Here is a 13,476-nt window from a genome sequence, read left to right as displayed (position 1 = left end):
TGTCCCCTGGGAGACAGAACACTGAAACGAATTTATGTAGGTGTTCTTTTTCAATGCATGGGAGTTAATGTGCTTTACATGAAAACCACCTATTGATTTGCACCACAACAGACATAATATCAGAACTGCACTTTTTTTTTTTTTTACAAAGCAACGCACCACAATGAATGGTTGTATGTTACTGTCTTTTGTGGTGTGCTGCAATTTAGGAGCATTGGGGGGGCTAATGCAAAGCACTACACCATGTGTTTTACTGCCATGGAACAACCTAAATTGTCCCTGAATGTATCATCCTGTGCCCAGGGGCGGACTGACAACTCATGGGGCCCCCGGGCAATAGGGGATCATGGGGCCCCTGTGTCTTTGCCCAAACTCAAAAACGCATATGAAAAAGGTACCAGGGGCATCTTATGGGGCCCCCTACTGACCCCGGGCCCTCGGGCAGTGCCCGAGTTTCCAAATGGTCAGTCCGCCCCTGCCTGTGCCTCACCCTAGCTAAATGCAGCCACATGCCAACGACAGCTTTGTCCACCTATGTAAAGATGTTTAAGGAAACTGTACTGTGGGAGTCAACAGGCTGTAATTTCCTGGCTGCCTCTGACATCAGTAGTTTCCAATGCTCTGAGCTGGAATACACATACAGCTTGTAAAATTAGAGGAATTTCAGAACTCCTGTTCAGTATTCTTGTGAGCCAGTTATTCCAGTAGTATTAAAACTGTTGGATCAGCATGGCAGACAGGGAGCTAGCATTTTCAAAAGGAGCATTCAGTTCAGTCATGGCAAGCCGCATATTTTATTTTTTAATTTTTTTTCCCTTGTAATGTGAATCTCTGGCTTCTTCAGTAAAGCAGATCAAAGAACAATTATGATATGCAATCTGCAACAACCAATAAGATTTTTTCGGTCAATTATCTAATTGAAGTTAACTGAAATCTAACTGGCCTTCACAATGATCTAGTCCTTTTTGAGTCAACAACCAGGAACAAATATGTAGATCAGAAGTTCTCACTTCACTTGAATCTTACTTGTTCTGCGTCAGTACAGGGTTGATTATTCTTGCAGTCAGGGAGGTAAAAACTTACCACCCAACTGTCCCTAATTTTGAAGGACTGTCCCTGATTTGGAACAAAGTCGCTCTGTCCCTCTTTCCTCCTCATTTGTCCCTCTATAGTTGTATATAAAATGCACTATTCATCTTTCAAAAAGTGTTTCCCAGTGCTAAACCCTTTATCCAGCTTCTAAATTGTTGCATTTGTAAACATCAAAAGCCAATATAAAGGAAGAGCAGTAGTAAAAACAAAACACTAGGTTTAACTAATTTTTTTTTATGTACACTGCTCAAAAAAAATTAAAGGAACACTTTTTAATCAGAGTATAGCATCAAGTCAATTAAACTCCTGAGATATTTATCCGGTCAGTTAAGTAGCTGAGGGGGTTGTTAATAAGTTTTAGCTGCTTTGGTGTTAATGAAATTAACAGCAGGTGCACTAGATGGGCAACAATGAGACGACCCCCAAACCAGGAATAGTGTTACAATAGAACATTTTTCCCTACTCATCTTTTCTGACTGTTTTTCACTAGTTTTGCATTTGGCTAGGGCCACTGTTACTACTGGTAGCATGAGGTGATACCCGGATGGCACATCAATACAAGCCATTGCCAGAAGGTTTGCTGTGTCTCCCAGCACAGTCTCAAGAGCATGGAGGAGATTCCAGGAGACAGGCAGTTACGCTAGGAGAGCTGGACAGGGTTATAGAAAGTCCTTAACCCATTATTAGGTCCGGTATCTACTCCTTTGTGCAAGGAGGAACAGGATGAGCACTGCCAGAGCCTATAAAATGACCTCCAGCAGGCCACTGATGTGAATGTCTCTGACCAAACAATCAGAAACAGACTTCATGAGGGTGGCCTGAGGGCTTGACATTGTCAGGCATGCATACAAGCATGTGGGGGCCATATGAACTACTGAATTCCATTTTGAGTTGCTGCAATGAAATTTCATCAAAATGGATTAGCCTGCTACATCATTTTTTTACTTTGATTTTTGGAGTGTCTTTGAATTCAGTCCTCTGTAGGTTGATCATTTTAATTTCCATCAAACGATGGGGCATCCTTACGTTCCCAACACATTACCTAGTCTATAGCAGTATAGGTATCCAGCATGATATTTTTCCCCATTGAGATCTGATGTGTTTTCAAATTGTTCCTTTAATTTTTTTGAACAGTATATAATTCTCTTTTAAGGGGGTGAGGTAGGGTGTGTGTCCTTTGCCTGCATACATTTGCTAATAGGTGTCCCACGTTCCCATCTCAAAAAGTTGGGAGCTATGGTAAAAAAAGGCGGTTGAGCCATGGCTGCAAAGCTTCACTATATTACATTATGGTTCTTGGGTTTAGATACACTTTAATATTTATCATTGTGCTTCAGGGCAGTAGATCTTTAGGTGACCTAGAGGTAAGTAAGAAAAAAAACGGCAGCTGGAAATTATTGTGGGCTCTGCTAACGTTTAACAACCATATTTTTATAGCTATGAATATTTTTTACTTCAAAGGAATAAAGATAAACATTCAGGCAACTATAACCCATTCTTACCAGCTCTAGTCGGTTGGGAAAGTGGATCATGCTAGTCTGGCTGCAGGGCTTATTTGTTGGCACAGGATATTCCTGGACTGGCTGAGTTTCTGACTCTGAGCTTGCCACTCCTCCAAGATACTCCTGTCGAGGTCCTACATGATCTCGTGGGCCTGCATGGTCCCGTGGTCCTACGTGGTCTCGTGGTCCCACATGTTGTTTCTGGCTTACTTTGATGTAGAAGAAGTCTTCACTGCGGCCCATCTTAGATCCCCCTCCTTTGGCATGCCCTGACTCCTGGGAAAAGCCAAATCTTAGGATACCATCTGAGCAACGGCTCAGCTTCTTGAGGTGAGGTGGCTTCCTCCCACGATGTTGAGAACCTCTTCCTTGTTTGCTGTTAAGGCCATGCCCAGAGAGGAGACTGCCCACACTGCCCATAATGGCACGGAAACTGACAGAGGAAAGTCTATTAATTGAAGAGCCAGAGAAGAAATATAGGGGGCCAGAGTCATATCCAGGGGCCCCCCATTCCTATACTGAGGTGCCTAAAAGGGACAAAAAGAAGCAGTTAAGAAACAACTTATAAAGCAGTAGTACTCTTTCTAGTAGTATACATTATATACAGCACTGATGACATTAGGTGGTTGACGCATGGGAAAAGTCAAAACTTAGTATGCAAACCCACAACTCCATACAACTATTCTATGTTAGCTAACCACAATCAGCAGAGTGTATGGCATCTATAGCAGCCTTTCTCAATCATGGTTCTCTGAAACCCTAGGTTTCCTCCAAAGGTTGCGGGGGGTTCCTTGAGCAATGAGCAACTTCTGCCTCTCATATGTTTCCACTCACACAAATGATTTTTTTTAGCGATCTGTAAGGGGACTTCTTCTCAATGATCACCAATGTAAGGAGCATTCTTTCCTTTGACCATCACACTAATGTACAGTGAGCTGTAGACATAGTAATCATCATCAATGTTTTCTGAGCCTGGAAAGTTATCTCAAGGCTTCCATCAGGTTAAAAGGGTTGAGAAAGGCTGATCTTATGGGGTACAGCTACAGGGCAAACAAGGTGGTACAATCAGACAGATTTTACTGATGTGTGCTAAAATTACCCAAAAAGCCATTAACTTGATAAATACAGAGCACAATAGAGCTTTTCTAAAGAAGATGGTAATTATGTCTCACTCAAATCCAAAAAATAATGTGTCAATACCTAATTTTTGGATAGGGGGAAGAACATGCAAATAATTTCAAAAACCTTACTCCACAGAAGCCATTGTTTCCATACACTATGCTAATGATGGCCAACAAGTTGCAAACCGTTGTATGTGATAAATGGCTCTATATTATTAGGCTGTATCTGTATTTAATGCACAAATGGTCATAGGGCAAACAAGAAATGAGTTGCATGCTCTGATCACTATCCTAATATGAAATCATAAACCCCTTATTTTTTTTTGTGTAGTACTTAACCCCTTAAGGTTTCACTGAAATATACCAGGTTTTCCAACCTTTTCCAATGGTGACCCACTTTGTAGCTGCATCCAGCAACACTGATTCTCCAATGGAAACAATAAAGCTTTAGTTACTTTAGTCTTTTGTGTTTTTATTTGCTCAATGAACTTGTGGAGAGAGGGTTTTGGCCCTGAGCCAGGTGCGATTTTACACTCATGTTTTCCCACAATTCTCGTGCGTTTTGCAAACAATAATACCACTTTTTGGGTGCCACTCGGGATGAATCGCAGTCAAAATGAGCCACACGTTCTGCCACAATTTAGAATCGCGGGCAGAATTGCACCAATCCTGCCCTCGATTCCTAATTGCCTGCTGGTGCTCCCCAGTAGGCTTTGAGGTTCTAACATATGCATTTGCAAAAGATGCATTTTCTGCAGCCACTTACAATAGTCACGTACAACAGTCAACTTCAGAGAATAGGAGCAGTAAAAATATATATTACATATCACTTAAAGTAGCCTGAAAAAGTTGCTTTCTATAAATGTTAATTGTGCCTTAGCACAATTTGAATTTCTCCTGAAAAATAGCAGTGTGCTTCCTGGTGCGTGTGCCTAGGCACTACTGTACCTACAGCATCATAGCTGTACATCTGCAGTGTGAGAGGCAGAGCTTACCTGTGGCTGTTAGTTTTACAAGTTTGTTACTGTTTTCCTTGCTGGAGAAACAGTTGTACCTGATGACCTGCACTGCAAGCATCTCTCTGTTTCATCCATTCTGTAGGTATTTGCTTCTCCACCTCTCCTGCTACTTCTTCATTATTACCTCACTAGTTATTAGATCATCAGTCGTTGAGGAAGGTGGAGCAGCAATAACAGGTAGAAAAGTGCTGCCTATGTACCAAGTTGGTCACCTCCACAGAGAGACACCATGCAGAAGAAGGCATGGTAATTCAGTAACAGGGAAAATAGCAGCTACAGAGAGCCCACAAGAAATACTGGTAGCTAGTCTTTTGCCCTCGGTTTGCATTATTTTGGGCACAGCTTCCACAGTTTGCTCTCTTTAAACTGAATTTGTCATTTGATTACCCTATCTGACACAAACCCTGAAAGCAAGCACCAGAAGGTATCTGTTTATCAAACCTTTGCATTTGTTCAAAGCCTCCTCTGTGCACCCACAATGCCCCTAAAATTACAGGTAATCCCTAACTTAGTTACATTTCGTTTAAAAATTTGGAGAGTGATGGCAGAAAAAAAGTTGAAGTAGTCCATCGAGTCTGTTGATCATTAATAAAACTGCAATTTTTTTTCAAAGAAAATACTTATTTTCACCTATTTGTCATCCTTTGTTGCATGTCAGAGCATGTCTCATGAAGCTTCTTTGCAGCCACTTCCTGTCTACATGCAATCTGCACAGCATTTCTCAGGGTGGGTTTGCTGATATTGAAAAGAGTGGACCAAGCCTGAGTAATAATGTGTGTTGCAACTGCCACTTCTCATCAGAATCCTGGCTGAAACACGTTAGGTAAACAGAGACAGACCACTACCCCCCTATAACAGAAACTGCCTGAACAAGTACCTTCTGACAGCATCACCAGCTATTATTTTAATGAGAGCTGCAGATAACAGAAATTAAAATGACATTTAAAAGGACATTAACATGTTAAGGTTTAATTTAAATGCGATTTTAGTGATTGGGTAAAAAATTGCTAAAGAAAGCATTCACTGGAGGCTGCCAGTGGTGACTTCTTTTGACAATGCAATTTCCTTGACTGTCATGCTGCTTCTCTAGCTCTATGTCAGTCACTAGTCCAGAGCAGGTAGACAAGTATTCTTTTCTACTCTGTACAAGTTCTGACTTTACTTTGATTTTCAAGATTTTTATAAATGTTTTTGGCTCAGAAAGTTTTGAAGCCAAAAGTTCAGCATAATGGTCAGGCAACTAGTATTTCCAACTCCTTGTTTTTTCTCAGGAAAGGTTTTCCATAAAGTGACCCTGTTACTATGGCCAAATTTTCAATTATGTCATAAACGTAAAAGAAGACCTACCCACCTTTCCTGTTGCTTGCATTGCTGAGCAGAACAGAAGGCACTTGGAAGCACCTTCTTTCTCTTCTGTTCTGCCCAGAGTCTGCTTCTACTCCTGGAAGTGCTGCTCTAGTGCCTATTTCCACTGTCTACCTCCACTGGTCTCCAAGGCAGATGCGCCCTAAGAACTCCTCTTCTCTTCTTGCATTGCGAGAATCATCCCTTTCCTAAAATATCTTCTGCTTAAAGAAGAAATCCAAGTATGGTCTTTTTACATAGCTACATTGGTCCAAGCTTGATCAATGTAAGGATGTATATGCCCAACTTGTGGAGTTCCTCTAGAACAGCGGTTCTCAACCTGGGGGTCGAACGACCATTTCACAGGGGTCGCCTAAGACCATCGGAAAACACATACACCAACGATGGGGCACTATTCCTCCCCCCACTGACACCAACGATGGGGCACTATTCCTCCCCCCACGGACACCAACGATGGGGCACTATTCCTCCCCCCACTGACACCAACGATGGGGCACTATTCCTCCCCCCACTGACACCAACGATGGGGCACTATTCCTCCCCCCACTGACACCAAGGATGGGACACTATTCCTCCCCCCACTGACACCAACGATGGGGCACTATTCCTCCCCCCACTGACACCAACGATGGGGCACTATTCCTCCCACTGACACCAAGAATGGGGCACTATTCCTCCCCCCACCGACACCAACGATGGGACACTATTCCCCCCCCCCACTGACACCAATGATGGGGCACAATTCCCCCCCTGACCCCAATGATGGGGCACTATTCCCCCCTCCACCACACTGACATCAATGATGGGGCACTATTCCTCCCACTGACACCAACGATGGGGCACTATTCCTCCCACTGATACCAACGATGGGGCACTATTCCTCCCACTGACACCAACGATGGGGCACTATTCCTCCCACTGACACCAACGATGGGGCACTATTCCTCCCACTGACACCAACGATGGGGCACTATTCCTCCCACTGACACAAACGATGGGGCACTATTCCTCCCACTGACACCAACGATGGGGCACTATTCCTCCCACTGACACCAACGATGGGGCACTATTCCTCCCACTGACACCAACGATGGGGCACTATTCCTCCCACTGACACCAACGATGGGGCACTATTCCTCCCACTGACACCAATGATGGGGCACTATTCCTTCCACTGATACCAACGATGGGGCACTATTCCTCCCACTGACACCAACGATGGGGCACTATTCCTCCCACTGACACCAACGATGAGGCACTATTCCTCCCACTGATACCAACGATGGGACACTATTCATCCCACTGACATCAGTGATGGGGCACTACTCTTTCCACTGACACCAATGATGTGGCACTAGTCCTCCCACTGCAAAATTACAGTTATGAAGTAGCAACGAAAATAATTTTATGGTTGGGGGTCACCACAACATGAGGAACTGTATTAAAGGGTCGCGGCATTAGAAAGGTTGAGAACCACTGCTCTAGAAGCTGGAGATCACTGAAGTAGGCACTACTACAGTCACCTCCACTGGCTGAGTTGTTGAGTGGCTGCCCTGTTGCATTCTGAACACATGAGGTCAGTTGCACAACACAGGTGCCATGCAAAGCGTTCTCTAATTGAATATGGTGAAGAATGTGACATCATAGCCCTGCCTCTCCACCTCATCCAATCAGAGAATGCTTTGCTTTTTTTTTAGAAAGTGCAGTGATCTCTAGCAGCTGCTTGGCACAGGGCCTGGAAGCTAGTGGAGATCAATGGAGTAGCTGTGTCTACTTCAGTGATTCCCAGCTTCTAGGGGGATCCCACAGGAATAGTATATGCATAGTTGAACAATGGAGCTACTGTATGTAAAAAATGCCTTACCTGGAATTCTTCTTTAAGTTCAAAGGGAAACCAACACTTCCAGAAGTGTTGATCTCCCAGGTCCCTGGCAGTTCTCACTGGCTCCTTCTGCTGGCCTCCATATCACTGCAGGGTGATAGCTCTGCCTTTGCATTCAGGGTACAGAGAAGCAGTGTTGTCACTCTTACACAGAAAGTCCCGGGGGTCAAATTATATTATTTTGTTATGACAAACCACTGGACTGGAAGTAAAAATGAGTATATTTTTCTCTTGTGGCATGCTCAAAGCTACAATGTAATGCAAAATGATGCTTAGACTCTTCCAACAGTCTTACATATCTCCACATCACTCTCACCTTATGGACCTTAGCTCCTCATCTTGCTGCCCAAAGTGTGGTCATCCAGATGCAGATTTGCTCCTTGCTTTTTGGTCATAGCCCAGGGTTAAACGTTTTTGGCACCTAGTTGTGTGTTACACCCAGGTACTAGGATCTCAAGAGCCTGCAAACAAATCCTCACTATTATATCCCTTTGCAGCATGGAAAACCATCCTCCATAAGTGGATCTATCTAAAACCCCCCACTATTTTGTTGTTTATAGCTAAACTATCTTATGTTTTTGCTTGGAGTGAGTGGAGGCCTCCTTAAGCACAGAATCACATGTCCAAACATTTTTTGGCATTTTGGAATCCCTTGTCCAACCCTACCTGTTGGTACGCAACAGTCTATAATGAAGTTTTCCAATATACCCAGTGATACAAACTAGATTGCTAATTAATGACCCTCCAATTGATTCTGTATCCTCTACTTGATTGGAAATATCCTTTAAAACCTGGTAGTTCAGGCCTTCCTCCTTTCCATCTCCACCTTTCAATTTTAACCTGTCCATTCTGGTGCTCACTGTGACTCCTTTCTAGACCCTGTTCTACTAGTTAACTTTTAAGCCATTTTCTTAAGAACTGTATGTTGTCATTTTCAATACTTTCTTCAGCCAAATGTTGTGGCCCCTGACATTGTTAAATGCATTCTCACCTAAAATATAAAGAAAAAAAAAAAACAAAGTATATTTTTTTCAACATAACGCCTTGGATACCAGATCCTAATGAGATTTAGGTCCAGAAGAGACAGTTGGGATTTTATAGTTTATCCACAGTATATATCTATAAAACTAAAGTTTTATTTAAAAATATCTGACTCAATTTAAGTGAAAGGTATATTATATCATCAATAAAAAAAAGACATAGTGGTATAGGCAGCTATACTTTTGAACAAGCTAGAGTACATTCAATTATAATAGAACAGAAACCTTTTATTTACATGTGAAAGTTACACGTGATGCTGAATATCCTGATTTGCTAATAGTATGGAAAAGCAGGCATTTATATGATATAATAATCATATCCTGTGTACGAGCACAATGCTATAGTCTGTCAATCATAACGGCCACAGTAAAAATACACGCACTGTACAGCGTGTTCCAAGCAGCGCACTCAGTTTCCGTGGAAACATGAAGTCTGATGCCTCTGAAAAGAGCAGGACAAAAGGCTCTGCTGAGGTGTGGTGAAAGGGTTAAGATGCTGGAGTTGCCAGAAGCAGTGCCTAAGGGAAAAGTACCAAGTTTGGGAAATGTAATTCTTGGGCCTTCCTTAATAGGGCAAGGATCAAGGTGCAAACTGAAGGGACTAGTACCAGCCAGTTTGAAAGATTCCTCTAATTTAATACAGTAGTGCAAAGTTCAGGAACCCAAGGCAATTGGAACTAAATGTTCTCATTAGCTTTCATAGAACATTTAAACTGACACTATACATATTTACAACAAAGGGATTGCTTTTCTGATGCCACCACAATTGGTTGGAGATGCTGCCAGCTCTACCCCATATTCCTCATCCTTGTGGGCTCCCTGCAACTGATCTTTTGTCCATTATTAGCTTACTATGCCTTGTTGTCCATGGTGTCTTAAGTGGAGGTAGCCAACTTGGTAGAAAAGCAGGACTCTGCTACGTTTTATTAGAGCTGCCCCCCATTCCCTGATGACTGGTGATCTGATAACTAATAATAAAAAAGCAGCCAGAAAGAAGAAAAAGCACAGATCCACAGAATGGGTGAAGCAGAAGCTGGGAGATGCATGCAGTGCAGGTCACCAGGTATAGCTGTCTCTCCAGGAAAGAACACAGTAATGAGCATTGACATGTGCAATTTGTTTCGGTCCGAATCTAAATTTCGGACAAATATTCTTTTTTTTTTTGAGCTTTGCATGCATCGTAAGTATTTCATTAGAAAATTGTTTAGTTTTGTTTAGTTTTTTCATTTTCGAATGAATTCCAAATTTTCAGAACAATATGAAACGATCGAAAGTTTATTGTCCTTAACAACCAATGACTCATCAGCTGTTTTTCCATTGACAGCTGAATTTAAACAATGAGAAATAAAGAAAAAAACAGCGTGGAGTCCCTTCCTTTCTATATCAGGCCATTCGGTTCTGGGATGGATTTTAAGGGGAACCCCATGGCAATTTTTTTTAAAAAAACAGCGTGAGCCCCCCCCCCCCCCCAATCCACACCAGACCCATTTCTGAGCATTCACGTCAGGAAAGGGAGAGATAAGCGAGTGCCCGCACCCAAACATACCACGCCACACACTCTCAACATGGGGTGCTTTGGGGTAGGGGGGCTCCCCCCCAAAGCTCCTTGTTCTTATGTTCATGGGGACAAGGGCCTCTTCCCTACAACCCTGGGCTGTTGTTGTGGGGGTCTGCTGGTAGGGGGCTTATCGGAATCTGGAAGCCCCCTTTAACTAAGGGGCCCCCAGATCCCAGCCCCCCCATGTGAATGAGTATCGGCTACATAGTACCCCTACTCATTCACCAAAAAAGTGTAGAAAGTGAGCGATGAAGGCATGCCTCCGACTCGAAAGAAAAAATAAAGAAGAACTTGGCACCCAACAAAGGCTCATGCCGTCTGACAGCTCTTAAAGAACTAAGGGGTGGGCCACCCGATGATGTCACTGGGTGACCCCACCCCTTGTTATGTCATCAAGTCAGCATGCCCGTGGTGATGATGTCACAAGGGAGCGGGGTCACTCAGTGATGTCATCGGGTGACCCTGCCCCTTAGCTCTTTAAGAACTGTCAGACATCGACTATTAAGAAAATGTGTGGACTGCCATTGCTGAACTGTGCTTTTGAAAATGCTACTTACTCAGCTAGTAAGCTGGTTTAATGGCATAACAACTCACTGACCCATGGTTTAAATAATTTAATTAGTGAAATCCATTGGGACTTTGCATGTTGCATTTTTTTTTGTTTTCTTATTTTTAAATAGTATTGTTAATAAGAAAATGAGGTCAATATCTAAAGAAGGATTCCAGCTTAAAGCTGCAGTCCAGGTATAGATATTATTTCATAGTTACATTGGTCCACCTAGGACCAATGTTAAGTATGCCTTTTTCATACCTGTGGGATCCTTGAGGAAGTGGAGAACCACTGAAGCAGTTGTTTTTGTTGCAACAGGTGTCTGATTGGAAAAGGTAGAGAGGTGGGGCAGTGATGTCACAATTTTCACCTCGTCCAATCTTGTCAATGATCTCCAGGCAGCTGGGACCACAGTCACCAAGAAAACAATTGGTAACACACTACGCTGGCAAGGATTGAAATCCTGCAGTGCCCGCAAGGTCTCTCTGCACATGTCTAGGCCCGTCTGAAGTATGCCATTGAACATCTGAATGATGCAGAGGAGGACTGCTTGAAAGTGTTGTTGCCAGATGAGACCAAAATCAGCTCTTTGGCATCAACTCAACTCACCATGTTTGGAGGAGGAGGAATGCTGCCTGTGACCCCAAGAACACCATCCCAACTGTCAAAAATGGTGGTGGAAACATTCTGCTTTGGGGGTATTTTTCTGCTAAGGGTACAGGACAACTGTACTGCATCAAAGGGATGATGGACAGGGCAATGTACCATCAAATCTTGGGTGAGAACCTTCTTCCCTCAGCCAGGGCATTGAAAATGGGTCATGGATGGGTGTTCCAGCATGACAATGACCCAAAACACATGGCCAAGGCAACAAAGGAGTGGCTCAAGAAGAAGCACATTAAGGTCCTGGAGTGGCCTAGCCAGTCTCCAGACCTTAATCCGATTGAAAATCCGTGGAGGGAGCTGAAAGTTCGAGCTGCCAAATGTCAGCCACCAAACCTTAATGACTTGGAGAGGATCTGCCAAGAGAAGTGGGCCAAAATCCCTCCTGAGATGTGTGCAAACCTGGTGGCCAACTACAGGAAATGTCTGTCCTCTGTGATTGCCAACAAGGGATTTGCCACCAAGTACTAAGTCATGTTTTGTGAAGGGGATCAAATACTTATTTCCCTCATGAACATGCAAATCAGTGCATAATTTGTTAGACATGCATTTCGTTTGAATTGTTTGTTGCTATTCTTTATTTTTTTTTTTAAATACTGTATATTGAATATGGCCAAAATTGTAGCATTGCAAATATACGTCAATATGTTTGGGAAGAATATTTTTAAAATATATTTTTCTTCCATATGGGTTGGGGCTGGATGCTGCACTTGTGCCTCCTACAATGCCAGCATTGGTTGCACACAGGCTAAACATCTGCTTTGCAAGGGGCCTCAACATTCTAGTATAGATCTGCTATAACCATAAACCTTGTCTATGAAAAAATGTGTATAATTTTAAAAGCAATCTGTTCAGACCATATAGCCTTTTAACAATTTTGGCTCAATTTCTGAGCCTGAGTAGACTTCGAATATGTGAATTAGCTGGTGCACTTCAAATAATTTGTTGCTGAGGGTCAGTGATAGCCAACGTTTGTGCCTACATCAATAATGGCATCATTAGAACACCACATGAAACAGAAAGCTGGGGGTTCCCCCTATTTCTTGGTAAGAGAACTTTTAGGGCTTGTTAACACTTGCATTGATTACTAACACACACAAAGGACTCTTCCACGTGGATATTACAATCGGGTCGGCTTGCCTGTTTACATGTCTCCGTTTACACCCGCTGATCCGATCCGCCAAAAAGGAACTGATGGGGATCCAATTTTCCTTCCGTCCGTCGGATTGGGTTGGATGAAAACGGACAGGCGGTCCATTTTCATCTGATCGCCCATTAATGAGAGTGAGCAGCGGAGTGGACACAGAGCTGTCATCTACTTGCTCAGCGGAAAGATCCCCTGCTGAACAAACAGATCCACTAAACGGGTCTGCTCCGTGTGAAAGGACCCAAAAGTGTCTACCACTTTAACCTGCATTTTTGATTTGTTTTGATGCTTTTGTGATGCTTTTTTGAAGTTTAATGAAGCTTGGCAAATGCCTTATGTGTGTTGGGTTTCTAATTCTTCCAATACATGAAATCCAAAGTGAAGCTAACTCTAAAGCACCCCTCCGACTTTGCAGGTGCAGTCAGGGAGTGCTCTGATAGACATCTATGGAGGCTTTGGAGATTTGGTGACACACCAAGAAAGCTACATGGGGTATAATTTCTGAATCAAAGCAGCGCAAACTCAACAGTGTGTACA

The 13,476-nt window shown here is 43.0% G+C and overlaps 1 protein-coding gene across 1 annotated transcript in view; it reads right to left on the bottom strand.

The window, feature by feature from the left end:
- LZTS1 (leucine zipper tumor suppressor 1) overlaps positions 1-13,476 on the bottom strand; it is a 71,784-nt gene that overhangs the window by 14,720 nt on the left and 43,588 nt on the right. Inside the window, exon 2 of the mRNA XM_089658723.1 lies at positions 2,595-3,121. Coding sequence (XP_089514849.1) covers positions 2,595-3,014 — 420 coding nt within the window. The 5' untranslated portion in view covers positions 3,015-3,121. The remainder of the gene's footprint in view (positions 1-2,594; positions 3,122-13,476) is intronic.

The sequence above is a fragment of the Staurois parvus genome, unplaced genomic scaffold (assembly GCF_062004578.1).
Source record: "Staurois parvus isolate SC_StPar_1 unplaced genomic scaffold, SC_StPar_1.0 ptg001090l, whole genome shotgun sequence".
NCBI classification, from domain to species: Eukaryota; Metazoa; Chordata; class Amphibia; order Anura; family Ranidae; genus Staurois; species Staurois parvus.
The sequence above is the reverse complement of the archived record's forward strand: the minus strand, read 5'-3'. Positions and strand labels throughout refer to the sequence as shown.